Source organism: Zeus faber, assembly GCF_960531495.2.
Source record: "Zeus faber genome assembly, chromosome: 4".
In the NCBI taxonomy this organism is placed as follows: Eukaryota; Metazoa; Chordata; class Actinopteri; order Zeiformes; family Zeidae; genus Zeus; species Zeus faber.
Genome location: NC_137191.1, coordinates 11,922,565 through 11,945,069, shown reverse-complemented (window position 1 = coordinate 11,945,069; position 22,505 = coordinate 11,922,565). Strand labels below are relative to the sequence as shown.

At 45.5% G+C, this 22,505-nt stretch overlaps 1 protein-coding gene across 1 annotated transcript; it reads left to right on the top strand.

The window, feature by feature from the left end:
* Positions 1-8,251: 8,251 nt before the first annotated feature.
* slc2a15b (solute carrier family 2 member 15b) lies at positions 8,252-21,939 on the top strand (the record flags this gene model as incomplete). Its single annotated transcript, XM_079999762.1, has 12 exons — positions 8,252-8,296; positions 10,015-10,113; positions 12,988-13,148; positions 13,382-13,506; positions 13,723-13,868; positions 14,890-15,022; positions 15,801-15,988; positions 17,381-17,491; positions 17,996-18,097; positions 18,594-18,654; positions 20,012-20,139; positions 20,628-21,939. 12 exons carry the CDS (start codon positions 8,252-8,254, stop codon positions 20,859-20,861), a joined length of 1,533 nt encoding a protein of 510 aa, XP_079855888.1. The 3' UTR covers positions 20,862-21,939.
* Between the last annotated feature and the right edge of the window lie 566 nt (positions 21,940-22,505).

Here is a 22,505-nt window from a genome sequence, read left to right as displayed (position 1 = left end):
GCGACCAACACTGTGTCCAAAAGCAGCGAGACAAGCGACCAAAAGCAGCAAGCCAAGTGACCAAAACAACGACCAAAAGCAGCCAGCCAAGCAACCGACACAGTGACCAATAGCAGTGAGACAAGCAACCAACAAAGTGACCAAAAGCAGTGAGACAAGCGACAAACACAGCGACCAAAAACAGCGAGCCAAGCGACCAACACAGCGGCCAAAAGCAGCGAGCCAAGTGACCAACACAGCGACCAAAAGCAGCGAGACAAGCGACCAAAAGCAGCAAGCCAAGTGACCAAAACAACGACCAAAAGCAGCCAGCCAAGCAACCGACACAGTGACCAATAGCAGTGAGACAAGCAACCAACAAAGTGACCAAAAGCGGTGAGACAAGCGACAAACACAGCGACCAAAAACAGCGAGCCAAGCGACCAACACAGCGGCCAAAAGCAGCGAGCCAAGCGACCAACACAGCGGCCAAAAGCAGCGAGCCAAGCGACCAACACAGCGGCCAAAAGCAGCGAGCCAAGCGACCAACACAGCGATCAAAGCAGTGAGCCAAGCAACCAAAACACTGACCAAAAGCAGCGAACCAAGCGACCAACACAGCGACCAACACAGCGAACCAAGCGACCAACACAGCGACCAACACAGCGACCAACACAGCGAACAAAGCGACCAACACATCGACCAAAGCGACCACCACAGCAACCAAAGCAGTGAGTCAAGCGACCTTCACAGCAGTCAAAAGCAGCGCGTCAAGCGACTAACACAGCGACCAAAAGCAGCGAAACAAGTGACAAACACAGCGACCAAAAGCAGGGCTGGCTGGAGAGGGACGGACAGACTGGGTCGACAAGAGGAGACAAGCAGGTAAGGGGAAGACGAAACAAAGCGACATAAACTAGGGACTTGAAACAAGCACTAGGAGCTAGGAACTTGGAACTAGGAATGGAGCCAGTAGCTGTACAACTCGGGTAAGCTAGTTGACAGTCTGGCAATGAATGACTGGGAAGCTGGAGACTAAATACTGTGTGGAGTGATGCAGGTAATTGATCCCAGGTGTGTGCAATTGGCTCAAGGGGGGAGCTGCAGATGAGGCAAGAGCGGCCTCTAGTGGCACTGGGAGGCCGTGAGCCTAACACGACCAAAAGCAGCAAGCCCAGCGACCAACACAGTGACCAAAAGCAGTGAGACAAGCGACCAACACAGCAGCCAAAAGCAGCAAGACAAGCGACCAACACAGTGACCAAAGCAGTGAGCCAAGTGACCTACAGAGCAACCAAAAGCAGTGCGCCAAGCGACCAAAACAACAACCAAAGGCAGCGAGACAATCGACCAACACAGCGACCAGAGCAACCACCACAGCGACCAAAGCGACCACCAACAGCGACCAAAGCAGTGAGCCAAACGACCTACACAGCAGCCAAAAGCAGCGCACCAAGGGACCAACACAGCGACCAAAAGCAGTGAGACAAGTGACCAACAAAGCGACCAAAAGCAGCGAGACAAGCAACAAACACAGCGGCCATAAGCAGCTAGACAAGCGACCAACACAGCGACCAAAAGCTGCGAGCCAAGCAACCAAAAGCAGCAAGCCAAGCGACCAACACAGTGACCAAAAGCAGTGGGACAAGCGACCAACACAGCGATCAAAGCAGTGAGTCAAGCGACCTACACAGCAACCAAAAGCAGCGCGCCAAGCGACCAAAACAATGACCAAAAGCAGCGAACCAAGCGACCAACACAGCGACCAGAGCATCCAACACAGCGACCAAAGCAGTGAACCAAGGGACCTACATAGCAGCTAAAAGCAGCGCGTCAAGTGACCAACACAGTGGCCAAAAGCAGCAAGACAAGCAACTAACACAGCGACCAAAAGCAGCGAGACAAGTGACCAAAACAATGACCAAAAGCAGCGAACCAAGCGACCAACACAGCGACCAAAGCAGTGAGCCAAGCGAACCTACACAGCAGCCAAAAGCAGCCGCCAGAGCGACCAACACAGCGACCAAAAGCAGCGAAGCAAGTGACCAACACAGCGACCAAAACCTGCGAGACAAGCAACCAACACAGCGGCCAAAAGCAGCGAGGCAAGCGACCAACATAGCGACCAAAAGCAGCGAGACAAGCGACCAACACAGCGGCCAAAAGCAGCAAACCACGCGACCAACACAGCGACCAAAGCAGTGAGCCAAGCAACCTACACAGCAACCAAAAGCAGCGAACCAAGCGACCAACACAGCGACCAAAGCGACCAACACAGCGAGCCAAGCAACCAACAGAGCAGCTAAAAGCAGCGCGCCAAGTGACCAACACAGCGACCAAAAGCAGCGAGCCAAGCAACCAACACAGCGACCAAAAGCAGCAAGCCAAGCGACCAAATGCAGCAGGCCAAGCGACCAAAACACCGACCAAAAGCAGCGAACCAAGCGACCAACACAGCGACCAGAGCGACCAACACAGCGACCAAAGCAGTGAACCAAGCAACCTACACAGCAACCAAAAGCAGCGTGCTAAGCGACCAAAACAACGACGAAAAGCAGCGAACCAAGCGACCAACACAGCGACCAAAGCGACCAACACAGCAACCAAAGCAGTGAGCCAAGCAACCTACACAGCAGCCAAAAGCAGCGCGCCAAGCGACCAACACAGCGACCAAAAGCAGCGAGGCAAGCAACCAACACATCGACCAAAAGCAGCAAGTCAAGCGACCAAAAGCAGCAAGCCAAGCGACCAACACAGTGACCAAAGCAGTGGGCCAAGCGACCTATACAGCAACCAAAAGCAGTGCCCCAAGCGACCAAAACACCGACCAAAAGCAGCGAACCAAGCGACCAACACAGCGACCAGAGCGACCAACACAGCGAGCCAAGCAACCAACAGAGCAGCCAAAAGCAGCGCGCCAAGTGACCAACACAGCGACCAAAAGCAGCGAGCCAAGCAACCAACACAGCGACCAAAAGCAGCAAGCCAAGCGACCAAATGCAGCAGGCCAAGCGACCAAAACAATGACCAAAAGCAGCGAACCAAGCGACCAACACAGCGACCAGAGCATCCAACACAGCGACCAAAGCAGTGAACCAAGGGACCTACATAGCAGCTAAAAGCAGCGCGTCAAGTGACCAACACAGTGGCCAAAAGCAGCAAGACAAGCAACTAACACAGCGACCAAAAGCAGCGAGACAAGTGACCAAAACAATGACCAAAAGCAGCGAACCAAGCGACCAACACAGCGACCAAAGCAGTGAGCCAAGCGAACCTACACAGCAGCCAAAAGCAGCCGCCAGAGCGACCAACACAGCGACCAAAAGCAGCGAAGCAAGTGACCAACACAGCGACCAAAACCTGCGAGACAAGCAACCAACACAGCGGCCAAAAGCAGCGAGGCAAGCGACCAACATAGCGACCAAAAGCAGCGAGACAAGCGACCAACACAGCGGCCAAAAGCAGCAAACCACGCGACCAACACAGCGACCAAAGCAGTGAGCCAAGCAACCTACACAGCAACCAAAAGCAGCGAACCAAGCGACCAACACAGCGACCAAAGCGACCAACACAGCGAGCCAAGCAACCAACAGAGCAGCCAAAAGCAGCGCGCCAAGTGACCAACACAGCGACCAAAAGCAGCGAGCCAAGCAACCAACACAGCGACCAAAAGCAGCAAGCCAAGCGACCAAATGCAGCAGGCCAAGCGACCAAAACACCGACCAAAAGCAGCGAACCAAGCGACCAACACAGCGACCAGAGCGACCAACACAGCGACCAAAGCAGTGAACCAAGCAACCTACACAGCAACCAAAAGCAGCGTGCTAAGCGACCAAAACAACGACGAAAAGCAGCGAACCAAGCGACCAACACAGCGACCAAAGCGACCAACACAGCAACCAAAGCAGTGAGCCAAGCAACCTACACAGCAGCCAAAAGCAGCGCGCCAAGCGACCAACACAGCGACCAAAAGCAGCGAGGCAAGCAACCAACACATCGACCAAAAGCAGCAAGTCAAGCGACCAAAAGCAGCAAGCCAAGCGACCAACACAGTGACCAAAGCAGTGGGCCAAGCGACCTATACAGCAACCAAAAGCAGTGCCCCAAGCGACCAAAACACCGACCAAAAGCAGCGAACCAAGCGACCAACACAGCGACCAGAGCGACCAACACAGCGAGCCAAGCAACCAACAGAGCAGCCAAAAGCAGCGCGCCAAGTGACCAACACAGCGACCAAAAGCAGCGAGCCAAGCAACCAACACAGTGACCAAAAGCAGCAAGCCAAGCGACCAAATGCAGCAGGCCAAGCGACCAAAACAATGACCAAAAGCAGCGAACCAAGCGACCAACACAGCGACCAGAGCATCCAACACAGCGACCAAAGCAGTGAACCAAGGGACCTACATAGCAGCTAAAAGCAGCGCGTCAAGTGACCAACACAGTGGCCAAAAGCAGCAAGACAAGCAACTAACACAGCGACCAAAAGCAGCGAGACAAGTGACCAAAACAATGACCAAAAGCAGCGAACCAAGCGACCAACACAGCGACCAAAGCAGTGAGCCAAGCGAACCTACACAGCAGCCAAAAGCAGCCGCCAGAGCGACCAACACAGCGACCAAAAGCAGCGAAGCAAGTGACCAACACAGCGACCAAAACCTGCGAGACAAGCAACCAACACAGCGGCCAAAAGCAGCGAGGCAAGCGACCAACATAGCGACCAAAAGCAGCGAGACAAGCGACCAACACAGCGGCCAAAAGCAGCAAACCACGCGACCAACACAGCGACCAAAGCAGTGAGCCAAGCAACCTACACAGCAACCAAAAGCAGCGAACCAAGCGACCAACACAGCGACCAAAGCGACCAACACAGCGAGCCAAGCAACCAACAGAGCAGCCAAAAGCAGCGCGCCAAGTGACCAACACAGCGACCAAAAGCAGCGAGCCAAGCAACCAACACAGCGACCAAAAGCAGCAAGCCAAGCGACCAAATGCAGCAGGCCAAGCGACCAAAACACCGACCAAAAGCAGCGAACCAAGCGACCAACACAGCGACCAGAGCGACCAACACAGCGACCAAAGCAGTGAACCAAGCAACCTACACAGCAACCAAAAGCAGCGTGCTAAGCGACCAAAACAACGACGAAAAGCAGCGAACCAAGCGACCAACACAGCGACCAAAGCGACCAACACAGCAACCAAAGCAGTGAGCCAAGCAACCTACACAGCAGCCAAAAGCAGCGCGCCAAGCGACCAACACAGCGACCAAAAGCAGCGAGGCAAGCAACCAACACATCGACCAAAAGCAGCAAGTCAAGCGACCAAAAGCAGCAAGCCAAGCGACCAACACAGTGACCAAAGCAGTGGGCCAAGCGACCTATACAGCAACCAAAAGCAGTGCCCCAAGCGACCAAAACACCGACCAAAAGCAGCGAACCAAGCGACCAACACAGCGACCAGAGCGACCAACACAGTGACCAAAGCAGTGAACCAAGCGACCTACACAGCAGCCAAAAGCAGCGCGCCAAGCGACCAAAACAACGACCAAAAGCAGCGAACCAAGCGACCAACACAGTGACCAAAGCGACCAACACAGCAACCAAAGCGACCCATGTCTTTGGTCGCTCACGGAGCTCAGCCTTAATGTCGCAACTTACCTGCTGATGGGGCAACGTGTCACATACAGTATGCACACTCACTATTTAAATGCCTATAACTCTGTACTGAAATAAGATATGACAATTAAATGAATACAAAACATATGCCTGAGACTTTATTCTTTCATTTGGTATGCAATTCTTAAGTGTGACAAGATGCCCCAGTCTCCCTACTTCATGGTTCGATACCAGTGACATGCGGTCAGGGAGGGAAAGTAAGGGTAGGCAATGCCTGCCCTGGCTCTAATAATAATCAGAACATTCAATTACAAATTACAAATGCCTGTTCTATTACATATGTCCGTTCAGATTTGGCATCTTTGGAGGCTTGAAGTAATTAGATTTACTCAGATTGGCCAGTTTGCAGGCAGTAGCAGTCAGCACTGTATGGAGCGATAGGCGTGTCCGACAGTTTGACCCAGCGAGCCTCTCTGGCACCGGCTTCAGCAGGCTGACGTTCCCGTATCATTCAACACCCGTGTCAAAGAGGCATGGGGCTACGCCGCCTTCCTGCATAAATGTACATTATAATTGGAGAGTACGTATCATTTCTCACGGATGTGTGTTGTGAATTACGTTTTTCTTGGCAATCCTTTTCCCCCCTTGTCGTTTGACTCTTCCACCACTGCTGTGCAGTACTTTGGTAAAAACCTGGTTTGTTTTTATAGAAGTTTTAGAGAATTTTAAGAAACTCTGCTTGGGTTGGGTAGCCATAAGAATGCCACCGACTTAACCAAACCCAATTGCCCAGAATAAAATGTGGATCAGAACCCGGTCGGCCTCTACACCAGACTACCCATTTTCTTAGGGTGATGTTTGCGTTGTTGTGTTTATTATGCTTATTTTATTGTATGCGCAACTGTATGATTCGCGAGTGGTTGGGCAATGATGCTGAATAACTTCTATTGATAATATATAGACTCATACACTTCATACACACCTCAAATACACTTCATACTCTGCACCAATACCCAGACTGAGACCTCACGGCACCGTACTGTAAGATGCGAGAGGAATTTCCTTGGCCCTCGTGTTTGTTCCCCATGGTGGTGCTGAGGGAATCGATTCCTACTGTACTTCTCCCACATTCCTGCTGGACATTCCTCAGGTTTTACTTCATGCTGTAAGAGGGATTAAAACAGCGACTTGAAAACAGTGAAGACGAACTGGAACCCGGGTTGACTCGGCTGACTGCATGTGTGCTTCGCTTATGGTTTTCACCTGTCATACAGTATTCATACAGTACTTTTATTTAGTTTCTACATTTTTCTATATGAAACTGGGTTTGTATATCGTCATTTAATAGAATAATTTCATCAGACAGAAATGCTATTTAAAGTGTCCGTTCCATCTAGAATGCAGCCGTGCATGCTTACAAATCCCAAGTGCCGGCTGCAGGATCGAGAGCTCTCTAAACTCACTAAACGGGTATTTAACAGTGTTAAATACCCGTTACAATACAACCTACACTCGTTTGCAAATTATCTACACATTTGAAAATCTGTTCACACGTTTGCAAATCTTCCCCCACAAAGGACACCATCCAAGTGAAGACAATCTAAAATATTCTAAAATTTCGAAACATTTGTATTTTTTTTTTCTTCTTTCGTTTAATGTCATTTTGAATTGGATTTATCCGAAAGAAAAGTTCAGAATTGTGCGTCCTCAATTACTGCGGTATTTATAGGCCTACTCCTTCCATCCCTGCAATAAGGGGGCTTTGCTTTGTGTCTATTGGGGAAGTTTGTGCGCCAGTGGAAGCGGCTGTAACGGACCTGGTCAAGGACTTTTCACCGCACCGAAGAGAAAACATGTCAGATCCGCGGATTAAAGTGGGGTGCTGGGCCAAATCAGCAGCGCCATGTGACCCGCCGCGCCCTGATGGACCGAGGGAAACCATTCGTTACCGGGAGGCCGCTTCGGTCGACTCCTTTTGTTGGCGACTCGGATTTACGACGTGTCACTCAGTCAAAAAGGAGTCGTTCGGTTGTTTCCCCCACTGCTTGCTGTCGTTTGGTTCGGGATGAACGGGAGGAAGAATTCCTGCAAAAATACAACATTTAATTATGTCGGGATTATTGATTTATTTACTCTATCAAATTGGCAGAGAAATGCACATCACAAAAATAATTATGTCAAAATTATTTCGGTGGAACGCAAAGTGTACATGGGTCACATAAAATTTTATTCCATGCATTTAGTCCCCTGGAATTCTTTTCGTGGTGCTCTTTTTTGCCCTCGCAAATCAATGTTGAAGACTAAATGACTGTGGCTGGCTGCGGTCGCCGGGTCGCGAACGAAACGAACGAACGACTCCTTTCGCCGGAGTGACTCCCGTCTCCCGACTCGTTTAGAGTTCAAATAATCGTTCGCCGCGACCGATCCGCCCGCGACTCTCGCGCCGCCACGCTCCCCGTCGCCCGGCCCCGGGCTCTGAGGGGAATGGACGTTTCTCACGGGCGTCAACAGAACACGCCTCTCGCTTCACGGAGAAGCGTGACGGTGCGTGTGGGGAAGAGCCGTTAAAAGTTGTGTGGATGTGCCGTTCGTCCTCCAGACCCAGAAAAACCATCTGCCGCGCACCGGGGGGTGGGAGTGGCAACCATCCATGACTTCTGATGGCGGAAGAAGTGTTACTAGCAGAGGATGCAGGGGTGAGTGTTGTAGCCTCGTTTGTTTCTGTCACCCATGGAAAACATTTATTTATTTTATTTTATTTTTATATATATTTTTTAAAGTGTGGAATATGACCAAAAAAACACGCTGTAGAGTTAAACAGTTGAGCTTCGCCCTGAAAGAATGTACGGTTAAAAAACTCGTGGGATCCTCACTGGGTGATCCTCGTCGCTCCTCAGGGGGGGCTCCCCGGAATTGACGCCTCGGCGTCCCACGTTGTGGTGGCGCGTTCGGTTTCCCGACGAGCAATAGAACCACAACAACGACCCAACTCGCAGGACGACCTGCGGTGGAGCCCGAGCGGCGTCCGACAGAAGTCAATGGATAAAATACAAAACAAAACGAGGACACGTTGTGCACACGTCTTGTAAAAAGTGCTGCTCGGTGGGATCATCATCATCATCAACAACAACATCATCAACATCATCAACATCATCATCATCACGCATGTTGTCGTTTTTACTCCACAAACTCATCAGAGGCGGATTTAGGTTTGTTTTGATGCACCTGCGCTGTAGTGGTTCACATGCCTCACTGAAGAAAAGGCCCGTTTCATGCCTGCTTTGGGGATGTTGACGAGTAGAACATACAACGACAGCACAGCCTTTTGGGTGCAATGCATGATTAAGAGTTGTATCCGTTTATTTAGTAGTTTAGCAAAGTTTAATTCTTTGAACGTTCACCGATTACAGACCGAGAACCAGCTTCCAGGCAATGTAGCTGCCATTACTCTTTCACGTAAAGATATACGATCCAACATAATCTGATGATATTGACCTAAGTTGTAATGCCTACAGGAGAGAACCTCCACCCCGTAAAAGCATACAGTGGATCATCGTCATGGGGCTTGCATATCATGTGGACATTGAAGCATCAGACTAATTGGATCTTGTTGCGTCATTACTGCATAAGTTTTCATTTGGGGGAAGAAAAAATAATAATCTCCACGCCCCAAGGATTAAATTTTTCTCTGCTACACAGGGACTGAAAAGCTTAGGGACTGAAAAGCTTAGGGACTGAAAAGCTTAGGGGCTGAAAGTGGAGCAATTGTCGTGAATGCAATAGTTGGGTTACTTTTCAGTTCTTTTCTTTTCAGCACTGTTGACAGTACAAGAGCAGGCTTTTATTTTAGTTAGTAGTTTTTAAGCACGGCATCCACCTGTCGGTTTGCTTCAGTTCTTTTGATTCAGTCATGTGTTGCTCTGGAGCGACTGTACACACCCTACAGCACTGGACAGTTCAGTATCACATCAAAATGTTTATATATATATATATATATATATATATATATATATATATATAAAAAGTAAACTATAGCCTTCTATGGCAAAATCCTTAACGTTCAGGAGATTGTTTTGTGGAAAAAACAAAACAAAAAAACAGGTGAGTTTCTCTCTTCAAGCTGTTTTCTGCAGATCTGGGAAAGCTGCTGATTTTAAGGTCATTTTTTTCCGGTCATTTAGCGTAGCCCTCTTATATTTAGTATGGAAGAAAAAAAATCCGCTGAGCTCAAAAAGTTTTGCATCTGAACCTCACATAAGTCCACCTCTCAGAGCACTGAAGTTTCCACTGCGTTTATAGTGAAATGATTAAAACTCCACCATGTCCCTTAAATAGCGGTTACCTGGAAAACAGTATGTCTTAAACGTTGTTAAAAGTGATATTAATGGGAAGTTTTACTCTGTTTTCATGACTTTTTCCTCAGCATCTTACAAAGTCGCTGCTGGCGGTCGCTTTCTTGGCCTCCTTTGGCAGCTCCATGCTCTATGGGTTCAACCTGGCTGTGGTCAACTCTCCTGCAGAGGTGGGTGTGTCACGAAATAATAATAATAATGATAATCAAAATAATTATCACTTCATCGCCATTTTAAGCTGTCGAATACACATATCTTTCAAATACAGTACATTTAAGCAACATTTGCTGAGTGCCTCAACACATTTCCTGTTTGTTCAATGATGGTTTTACATTTAAGAATGAGAGCCACAGTCTTTAATCTCCACTAGTGATTGTAAAATACGTTACTTTTGGGTAAGCGTATGACAAAAGTCGAAATTCTGGAGTGCAAAAGTCAAAAAATGGTGAGGCAAAAATAGACTTAGAACCGTAGACGAGCCGCTACCGTGACTGAGCAAAGAACTGACAATGAATCAAACTATAGGGTAAAACTTTGGACGTTTCCTCTTTCTTTCTTCTTTCACGTCATGCGGTGGATCGATAAATATGATTTTTATTTAATTATGATTTCCACGCATGACATTTGCTCAAACAACGTGTGCTTCCAACGTCAAGCCATGGTGATGTGATATAATCCATTTTCAGCTCATTTAATTTACCAAGTCCGCGTTCCGAACGGGCTGCGCTGCAGACGCAAGCGACCCGGCCGCAGAGCCCCGAAGCCCCGCTGTTCGCTTGTTCATTCAAGTTTGTAGATATTACATGTGACGCGTGTCTAAATTTGCGCCAACTCCAACACTGCACATCCTTGGCCCGCCGGAAATACACCCGCCAAGGGTGAAGTAGATCGGATGAAGGGTTGTCGATATAATCAAATGACGCGCTGTACAGACGCACAGACAGAGATAACCTTCTCTTGTAGTTAGATGAAATGACAGCTTAAATTTCCCACTATAGACTGCTGGGACATTATGTGTTCCTTAACTACCCCCCCTGCTTGGCCATAGAGAGCTCCACTTGACAGGGTGCCAGTGTCTGAGTCAGGCTTCCTGAGGCCATCAACGGGTGGAGTAGAGTTTGAGGACTACAGTGAGATGGCGTTACTTCACACCCTGTATACACAACTGTTGCCTTTCACTTCTTAGGGTTTTTTAGAAATTGTGTTGAGTAATTTGAGTTTTTTTTATATTCCATTCAATGTTTATTTAAGTTTATTGTCAACTTTGCTTGAAACAGACCTTGGTTGCTGATACAGTGGTGTGATATGGATACAGAGTTGCTGGAGGTGTGGAGTTGTAGTTCATGTTCGGGTAGTTGAATTAATAAGTTAACATAACTAAAACTATAATCGAATAATCCCGGTCAGTCGGACAAACCAGTTGACGGGTCACTATTAGTGCTCTGCAAAGTAACACAAAACAACCAAACATTCTGTTGAAGATGAAGCGATGGAGAAAAGTCCAAATGAATCCTTCTCCATGATGCGTTTGTGTTCCCTCGGGTCTCGTGGCTGTGGTCCCCTCGCTTTGTTTCCAGAAATACTTCTACCATTCATTTGTCGTCGGTAAATGTAGTAACAGCTCCAGCTCCGAGCACGCGCAGACCCAAGCGTTCCCCGATTCGTGCTCCGCGATGACAATGTTTCTGCTAATGGCAATATCTAACTGCAATATCACAGCAGGAATGGAAAATGTGGCCCTTCAGTCATAGTATCATGTGACTGGGGAGACCTTTACTGGGATACGTTGTTTCAAGACAGACAAGCATCTGACATCGGTTACGCATCTGTTCCAAATCCAATTTATGTTAGGACGAGGTTGAGGGTAAAGCTGAAAATGCCAAAATTAGATTTCGGTGTGAAAGGGCTCTTCCTTGTGTTGTTTGTGGCGCACTTCGCTCAGGCGTAAATGAACTGTCTCGAGCTTCCTGTCTTAAAGATTAGGTAATAAGAAACGTTCCAGAAAATCTTTTTGACCTCCTAACTGAAGTCAGTCAAGGTAAAGGAAAGATGAAATGCCATGTTTGCAATGTGTGATTTTATTTTATTTTTTTAATAATCATTATGTGGAATTGAAAAAATAAAATAAACTAAACTGCAAAAAATATATATATATTAAAAAACATTGCCATATTTACTTCTGAAAAAGTATTCTTGGAAAAAGGAAAAAAAAAAAAATGTATATAGTAGAGCCAACACATTGTAGTGCTAGTCGTCATTAGCGGTCATTAAATTATACGGTGAAGTTAGCAAGGAATCATCTGACAACCGCTGGGACAAAAAAAAAACAAAAAACCTGAATGTTATGAGACAAACTTGGAGAAATATTGAGACCTCCTGCAATCTTTACAATTATGATGTCATTGTATTGTTTACAACTGGATGACTACATACAACGTCTGTTTGGGTCAGGTTAATTATGTTGGTAACCGGCTTCTGAGTGTGGGAAATAGAGATGCCTCTAGATATCTCTTTGGGCTTTGAACATACGGACCTGACCAGAACAACCTCCATGTCAACTTAAGGATTATTTTCAGATGTTGTTCATTTGTGGCAGAAGTACAATAGTGTTTGGAAGAGTAAAACCTAACAAAGAAATAGCACTGATCCAGACCTGAGTTCCACCTTGATAGGATAAGATGGTACCTTATCAATTCTCCATGGGGGAAATTTGGGCGTTATAACAGCAGATGAAGTACATACACAAAAGTAACAAAATGTATAAATTCAGAATGAAAATCATTCTACTATAAAATATTTTTCATTATTTTTGCAATGTTAAGAATATAAAAGTAAATAAAATGTCTGTAAAAAAGTAAAATAATAATGTACATTTTTATATATATATATATATCTCACTTTTTTTTTTTTTACATTAACTGGACCTCACATGCACAAAGCAAAGTTCTTTGTGCATGGTAAATTAACATTCCTGGTTCATGTAAAACCCTGAAATAAATAAACGACAATAGATTCATGTTTTACTCCACACATTTCCCCTCCAGTACATCAAAGCCTTCTACAACCAGACCATGCTGGAGCGGTACGGCTGGAGTATGGATGAGGAAGCCATCGTGCTCATGTACTCCCTGACGGTGTCCATCTTTGCCATCGGAGGCATGACCGGGTCGCTGCTGGTGGGAACACTGGTCACCAAGTTTGGAAGGTGACTCTTTTGAGCGACGGTGAAAACGTGCGTAGCCCCTTCGCTCTCGTTTTGAGCGTCGGACGCCGTGGTCGCCGAAGGGGCCTCCGGTCCCGAAAGGTCCTTCCGCCCGCTCCTGTCACGGCTTTAAGTGCTACCTTTTTTTTTTTTTTTCTAATTGAGGTTTTGTTGTTGTTGTTTTTTTTTTTTTTTAACATTTTTTTTTTTTTTTTCTGCTTTTTTCCCCGCGCCAGGAAAGGGACGCTGATCAGGTCCACGGTGCTGGTGTTCATGGCAGGAGCCCTCATGGGCTTCAGCCGAGTGTGTCGTTATCCATCCATGGTGATCATTGGGCGCTTCATCACAGGAATACACTCGGGTCAGTCTCACCAACGCTTGAACCAGTTTATATGATAAATGCAGCATTCATCCCTTTTTATGGGCGTTTATCGAGTACTGCAAGGAGACGTATTTGTTTAACTGCCTATAAAAAAATATATATATAGAATTATCTGGAGATGAAAACAAAGGCACGTGATAAGATATACACTTTGAGTTAGATCCGTGGCGAGTTATCAATCTGTGTTTTCCTCAGGTATCTCTCTGAGCGTGGTGCCGATGTACCTGGGGGAGATCGCCCCCAAGAACCTGCGGGGTTTCCTGGGGCTCGTGCCCAGCATCCATATCTGTGTCGGCGTTTTCATCGCTCAGATCCTGGGGCTCCACGAGCTGCTGGGGAAGGTGCGGTAATCACGGCCATCAATCCCTTTCCTTGAGGACATAACATCCCGAGGAAAGGCGATGATGACATTTCCTGGGATGAGTTATTTTCGGCGCCCGGCGTTTGACGCCGTCAGGCAGAACACTCTGTCAAGTGTTGTGGACGTGGCCCGAACGAGGCTGTTTTTTCGGCGATGGGGCTGTCTTTATGCATATGATTTTCAACATTTCCACCATGAATTAACCGTCTTGAAGGGGTTTTAGCACAATTTACTAGTCAGCACACACGTTTTACATCATCCCTGACCATTTTCGTGACATGGCTCACATTTTATTATTTTTCATATTGTCTTTTTTTTGAGTTTCAGACATTCGAACAATAGGTTGAGAAATCCTAAACCTTAAAATGATCTTTTTTCTGATGATCTGGTCCTACTTATAACTAAAACATTTTTTTAGTTAAATTATTTAATTAAGCCATTTTGTATTTGTTCAAACAATGGCACTTCTGCCTTTTCCAATGGAGTTAACAAATACAAAATAAGGCAAAAATCAAGTAACTTTGACAAAAATACAAGGTTTTGTTCAACCCTTATTTTCTTCAACCCTATAATGCCGAAAGCTATCAAGTTAACTCTTGAAATTATTATTAAATAGTCATTGAAGTGTATATTTCCAAGCATCACATTGGACCAACTAGGTCCACATTCCTGCATTTCTTAAAATTCTGTTATCCAACAATGGCATGGATCCCTTTTACTAACCATGATCGGCGAATATGTAAAAAAAATAAAAATAAATTGATTAGAATTTTATACATGCAACAAAAAGAACAATGTTAAAGGAACAGAAATTATTGTTTTTGGGACGACTGAGAGCACACAAACTCCCAGTCATCTACATGTTTAAGGTTTTGTCCACACAGACATATTAGAGTCATTTGAGAGGGGAATCATTTAAATGTATATTATGGAAAATGAGAATGTCACTGTAAAATTATGAAAGACAACTGCAAGAACTTATCCCATATCCTCCCAAACAGGAGGAGTACTGGCCGCTGCTCCTGTCCCTTGTCGTGATTCCCACGTTCTTCCAGCTCATGCTGTTGCCATGGTTTCCAGAGAGTCCGCGCTACCTGTTGATAGAGAAGAGAAATGTCCACGCCACCATCATGGGTAGGAGAAATGTTAGCATTGGTTTGTGTTTAGCGGGTACGAAATGGGATTTTAACTTTCAATTAAATTCTTAATTACATTTTTAATTTAAATTCATCCAAAATAAAAAATATTTATTGTAGTGAGTGAGAGACTGTTTACTACAAACAAAAATGAATACTTTTTTTAACTGTTACAGTAACCTTGTATGAGAACAAGGTCTAGGTTCCTGCATTTCTTTCTTACACATTTCCAATAATTATTTTCACCTAAAATCTTTTCGATGAATAAAATTGTAAACTAATGAGGAAAAACAAGTGGATTTATTATATATAATTCATCAACATATATACATGATAAACTAAAATAAATTAATCAAGAAGGCGGTTTTTATCTTGGGACCACTGACCACACACAAACCTCCCCTCTCACGTTCCCCGCGAAGAAATATTTTACAATAAAATATTACTAGAGGTCATTTTAGGTGCCGTTGCAAAAATAAAACCGGATGCGACACACGTGGTGAATGTGTACAGTACGTAATACAGAAAGTCACTAGTTTCTCCTTCACACCAATAAACTGAGTCATGCCAACACTACAAAACAATGCTATCACTGATCTGAGCCTCGTTGGATCTCATCACGGGGCATTTAAGAAGTTAAGTTGACGAGAGGCCTGTGATTAGATATTTGCTCTCTCCCTACCTCGCCTTTTACAATTTAATCAAGGGTCACCCGAGGTCACTCAACAAACATATCCCTTGTATTGCCTCCTAACTCTGCTCGTCCTCCTCGCCAGCCCTGAAGTGGTACCGCTCCAAGGGAAACATACAGGCGGAGATCCAGGAGATGGAGGAGGAGCAGCGCTCTCTGTCCTCCGTCCAGACCGTCTCCGTCCTCAGCCTCCTCTTTGACCGCCACGTCCGCTGGCAAGTCGTGACCATCATAGTCTTCAACATCGGCACCCAGCTCTCGGGCATCGATGCGGTGAGAGTGTGTGTGTGAGAGAGAGAGTGTGTGTGTGAGAGAGAGAGTGTGTGTGTGTGAGAGAGAGAGTGTGTGTGTGTGTGTGAGAGAGAGTGTGTGTGTGAGAGCGAGTGTGTGTGTGTGAGAGCGGGTGTGTGTGTGTGTGAGAGAGAGAGAGAGAGAGAGAGTGTGTGAGAGAGAGAGAGAGTGTGTGTGAGAGAGAGAGAGAGAGAATTTCAATGTTGTAGAGGGGAAGAGATCAGGGGAGAGACCCCAGCGACGTCCCCAGCTGTGCTGCTTCCATCTGCACCGAGTCCCATCCATACATCACCGTCTAGCAGGCGCCCACCGAGCCACTAAGCAGGGGGCAACAGGACCACGCCTCATTATCACCTAGTCCGCTCTGCCTGAGCACCACACTGCACGAGGAGGTCCCCACACGCACACGCACACACAGATACACTCACTCCCTGCCTCATCACGTAGACTACGCACGGCTCCATGTGAGATGGAAAGACATTCTTCTATTTCCCAGCATCCGTGCACCACCGCTGTTTTACTGTCAGCAGTGTTCCAGATCTGGAGCATCCGATGATTTGTAACACATTGGCAAAGAAAACCCCAAATGTTCAGCTGGAGAATTACTATTATCGTGAAACGTTTTATAGATTTCTTGCGAATGTGTTGCTGGTCTTTTAAGCAGGCGGAAACGAGGTGGTATATGCACTCTGTGGTGTTATTAAATAACCAAACCCTGGAGCTCTGGAGATGCTCTGTGTGGAGAGCTCATACCTACAATGGTGTAATATTTTATATTATGCGGTTTTAAAAGTCTTCTCAATCAACAGGCTGTGGGCGGTGGATAAGGAGAATCTTATAGTGAATGAATCGTCAAATCTTTAGGTGTACCTTGAAGCGCAAATATTTGCCACTGCGGTATTGACAATTCAGCTGATACAATTTGTTTAATTATATTTACCTCTTCAGACGTTTAATGTGTTTGTGTGTGCGGAAATATGACACTGGCATAGTGTTGAAATATATATACTGTATAATATAATAATGTGGTATACAGGCGCACCCGGAATCAGTGAGCCAACGTTTAATAACATCCATCATGGTCTTGTCCACCACTGATCACGGGAGCAAAGTATGATGGATGAGAAGATAAATTAGCTTGAAGGGGAGCACTTGCTATAATGTTGTATTAAATGCATGTCTGGTAGCCGGGCTGATTGTAATGAACACTCTGATAAACCAAAAACAAATGAACAAGGTAATTTCAAGGAAACGGAAATCTGGAAGAGAAGCCCACCGCCGCCACCACTGTCAGTGTGGATAACAAAATATGTTTGTCACTGAGATGGTGTTAGTTCTGCATCATAACTTGTTTTTCCTCGTCCCCCCCCCCAGATCTGGTTTTACACCAACAGGATATTTGAAAACGCGGGGATCTCGGCCCCTCAGATCCAGTACACCACAGTCGGCACCGGTGCCATCGAGGTTCTCTCCGGGATGTTGGGGGTGCGTACCGGTTAACCTTTCACACCGTGGTGAACGGAGCGCTTCAAACGACCCGTTCTTCAAAGGTTACCTCTGAGTGATGGCCACAATATCCTCCGCTCACATTTCAACTGTCTGCTGAGAATAAAAATAGAGTAAATAAATAAATAAAAACCTTATTGTGGTATTTTTAAGAGCAAGGTGTTACCCGAGACCCTGTTCTATTGAATTGTTCCTGGAGTTTAGGTGGTAGTGGTGGAGTAAAAATCTCGTCCGTTTAGGCGTAAGGTTGTGGCGGACCCATTGTAGCATTCCCAGAAAATTCAGACTTCTAAGTGTCGCCCGTGGTTTGCTATATACCTCCATGCACAATAATAATAAGCATTACTGAAAGATCTATTATATGTAGGTAGAGGATCATGATGACAGATTAGATTACTGGTTCCCATGTTTGATCTTTGGTGGCCACTACAACGAAAATGTTTTGATTTATTTTTTATTTTTTTCTGTTTTTCCTTCCCCCAGTGCTTCACTATCGAACGTCTGGGCAGGAGGCCCCTGATGATCGCAGGCTTCAGCTTCATGGGACTCTGCTGCATAGGAATCACTCTCACTCTCCTCTTCCAGGTGAACCGATATAGTAGATAGATAGATAGATAGATAGATAGATAGATAGATAGATACAAGGATAGATGGATGGATAAACGGATGGATGGATGGATGGATAGATAGATAGATAGGGCTTTATTTAAACAGGGAGAAGGTCAGTCGAAAACAGTATTATCTTGCAATGGTGCGCCGGAAAATACACATACAATACAAAAGCAGCATACAAATACAATACAACGCAGCAAAAATGAACACCAGAGCAGGATAATGAGATGAGAATGAGTTGGGGTTATGAAATGTAATAATGGAGGACAACAACATGCACGCTTTAACGAAAGACCGTAATCAGTTTATCCACAATATAAATCTTTTAGGCTGAATAATATGAAGGAAATAACTAAGTTCCTCGGCATCGCCCCCACAATGCTATGACACAAATTCAAATGTGTTTTTTTGTTTTGTTGTTTTTTTTGGCTGTCATACCATGGTTGATCCCCAGGTCCAGTTGGCCTCCCTGCGCTACATCAGTGTGGCCTGTGTGGTGGGGATCATCGCAGGCTTCTGCATAGGACCAGGTGAGACCAATGAACCGTACCTTGAAGCAAAAAAATCTGCCTTAATTTCCCATAGACAAAGAGACGTTATCCCTCTCTCTAAGCCTCCTCTAAAAAAAAAAAAAAAAAATACCTCAAACACCCCCCATTCCTCTAGTCTAACCGAAAATGTTTAATCTTTCCCTATTAAGTGTTAATCTGACTTTAGGTGACACTGCCCCCTGCTGGCAGCTTGTGTATCGACACTCCTCTAAGTCCCAGCAGCAGAACCCCCACCCCAACCCCACCGCTCCTCCTCTAACTATCAAGAGCTATTGTATTTCATTAGTCCTGTAAATGAGGAAATGGTAATTGTCTCACTACATCTATTCCTACAGCGATTTCTCCGTCAGCTGAGCCGAGCCCAGTGAATTAAGAGGCAATAGTTTAAAACACTGGGAGGCGATGTTTAGAGGGCCTGCGAGGATGATGAACGGCGCCGAATCGGGTTTACGTAACGCTGCGCGTCAGGCCGGCAGCATCCATACCGCGGCTCGCGGACGCAGATTTCTGTTGCCGCAATTAGGCGTTTTAATGGCTCATTGTTCACAAGCTATCGATGACGAATGCGGTTTTTCTTTTGACAAACCTCGCGTGCGGAATTAAGTCCCCCCCCCCCTCTACATACGTTGCCACAAATGTTGACAAATTATGGCCTAGTTATTGGTTTGGCTGATATTAAACCTTCCTCTGCGTAGTTATCATGCACGGATAATGAGGACTTCATTCGCACAGCCCATCAATTGGAGCTTTTACTAATGCATAGTTTTCCTTCACAGCGCTCAATTCTAACAATGAGAAATTAGGTGGTTAAAGCCATGAAACCTTCCCATTGACTCCACATATCACACTAATGAACTGTCTCACTCCTACATGTAGTGCTGTTCTGTTTCATCGGGTTGCACTTTTGGAGTTTTGCCCGGGTTGTCAGACATTCCCTTTGCAATCTCCGAACACCGAGCAATCAAACTAATGAAGCGTGCGGGTTTGCGCCCAATGTAAACAGTATTCAGCCTTCGGAGATGGTTATCTTTGGTTATATCTTTAATAACGCTGGGCCGTTCCCTTTGTGGATGTATAAGATTTAAAATAATTCAGTTTGTAGTACAGTTGATTGATAGGACGTCCTAGTTCAATGTGACGCACGATCTAGTGGGGCGGGGGGCGGGGGGTAGATGAAATCGCCCATGCTTTACGCCGATCCTTTCTATCAGGAACATGGTTACAGTTGGTTTACAGGTACAGTGCCAATCTTGGAAATCATTCATACCTAAATATCTCTGCGTATGTACAAAAATTAACCAATTTAAGAGGGTTTATTTTGTCGTGTTTTCCCCAGCGGGCATCCCGTTCCTGATGACAGCGGAGCTGTTCAAACAGTCGCACCGTCCTGCCGCCTACACACTAGCGGGATGCCTCAACTGGCTCTCCAATTTCGCTATTGGCTTCCTCTTTCCCTTCCTACAGGTAAACATATATATATATATATATATATATATATATATATATCTATATATATATATATATATATATATATATATATACACACACACACACACACACACACACACACACACACACACACACCCCCACTGCTGTACTCCCCGCACTCCTCAACGAATCTCACTCCAATGAACAAAGCCACATTTCAAATTACTTTTACCAGTTTGTGGCTCACCACCAACACCAATAAACTGACTCAGCTCACTTAATGAGCTTCTAGCATGTTTGGAGCATTCCTTCTTCTCCTTCCTCCTGTTCCTCCCTGCTATAACCAATAGATTATTTACGGTGGATCAAGGGGAAAATACTGACGTACCATAGCCGCATGGTATGAATTTAACGCATGCTTCAAAGTTTCTCTTGGGAAAGCCTCTACTTAGTAAAAAACAAACCAAAAAAAACCCCATGCTGTAGCAGTTCACCATGTCATGCTCTCTCCTGCCTCCACTTAGAAGGGGATGGGCGCTTACTGCTACCTGATCTTCTGTGCGGTCTGCATGTTCGTGGCCTTCTACACGCTCCTGATCGTCCCCGAGACCAAGAACAAGACCTTTGTGGAGATCAGCCACATGTTCAAGGCCAGGAATGGCATCCTGCAGGAGGAGAGCACGGAGCTGGTACCGGCCTCGACCTGCGTCAAACTGTCAAAGATGAATGGTTACGGAACCCTCGGCCTCCACGATTAGAAATAAATGAGACCTCAAAAGGGATAGAGGGGAGAGCCAGGAATGGGGAGGAGGCGCCTTGGTGACACGGCGGCTTCTTTATCCCGTCGTTGACCCTGTAATTGTCCCGGTGATTGAAGGGCAAGCGGGTGGTGGAGCACACCCACCAGCAGACACTCACCTGTCTTAGTGGAGGCAGAAACGCAGACAGGTACACACGCACACACAGACAGCCACACTCATCCATTTGGTTTTAGATTTAATTTAAATGTAAATTGTTCAGCATCACTAAATAAAATTTGTCCTTGCCACCCGACAGCCCACTATTGGTTGAAGGAGTCGTTATTTTCTATTTTACGGTATGACATGCCAAATATGCAGAAGTTGCACATTTTTGCACAAGCAGTTCGTCTCATAGTATGAAAAAAAAAAAAAAACACTGTAGGTTTCGAATGTATCAAACAAGTCACGGCATTACGTGTACTAGGTGAGCGATCGCTGGAATGCTAATCCATTAGTGCAACACAATTGGTCCACGATGCATCCCATGACTGGATATTTATGGTGGCGCTCCAAAATGCCCACGCTTAATTGTGAGTGACAAAGAGACTGGGAAAACAAATCCAATCACATCTTTGAGACAACGTTTACTGAGAGCCGCTATGGGAGCAGTTTTTTTGTCTTATGATATCGTGTGAATAATACTGATATTCCTCTTCCTGTATGATTACACTCCTCAGCTCAAAGTGAACAACTTGACGTCGGAACTTGAACGTATTGGTACTTTGCTTGCTTTTATTTTGTTGATCTACTGATGTTACACTGTTGCTCTTCATAAAAGAGCTGATTTGTGGCTACTGTCGTAGTCCTTTCATTCCATCACACACAAAACATGATAGGCTGCATTCTCTGTCCAAAAACATGTACATGAAAATGATATATATATTATTTATTATCAATTAAACCAAATGCCAGTAGATCTCCATATCTGTGCAAAATGTGCTTATTTGAATAATATTAAAATACTTTTTTTTTTTTTTTTGAATGTAGGCAGTGATCATGAAACTTATCCGTGATATGAGTTAAATGTTTGAAAAGTATTGTTCTGTTATGCTCTTGTTATCTTATCAATAAAGTCTTATCTTATGTTATCGTATCTCATTGATAGATATATAATTGGACTGATTCTGAAAGGGGCTCCAACTAAAAGTACATCGCAACATCAAAACGCAGCTCTGACCCGATCTACTAAACAATGGGAACCTGCTTCTTCTGAAGGAGTTCAAATGGCTGACACAAAACCAAAATGTCAAACTACAGTTTTTGGGAAACTTGACAGACATACATAGGTCTATTAAGCCTTGTAATGACCTTTTGCTGCTGCATAGGTTATACTGTACAGTAGAACACCCATTATATAACAGCATTAACAGTATATAACTATTAATATTCCAGAACCAACCAAGAGTTTGGCGGTGCCATCGAAAATATTGAGAGAACCCTCTTCCTGACGAGCCGCCTCTCCGTCCTGAAAATGTTGCAAGAGCGCGGCGACAGTTTAATGCGAGTGAGCCAGTGTTATGACTTGTTATTGTGAGGTTGAGAGTCATGATACGACGCGCCCCCATCTCGCCCTTTCTGCTGCCCGTTGTTATTGTGAGGTTG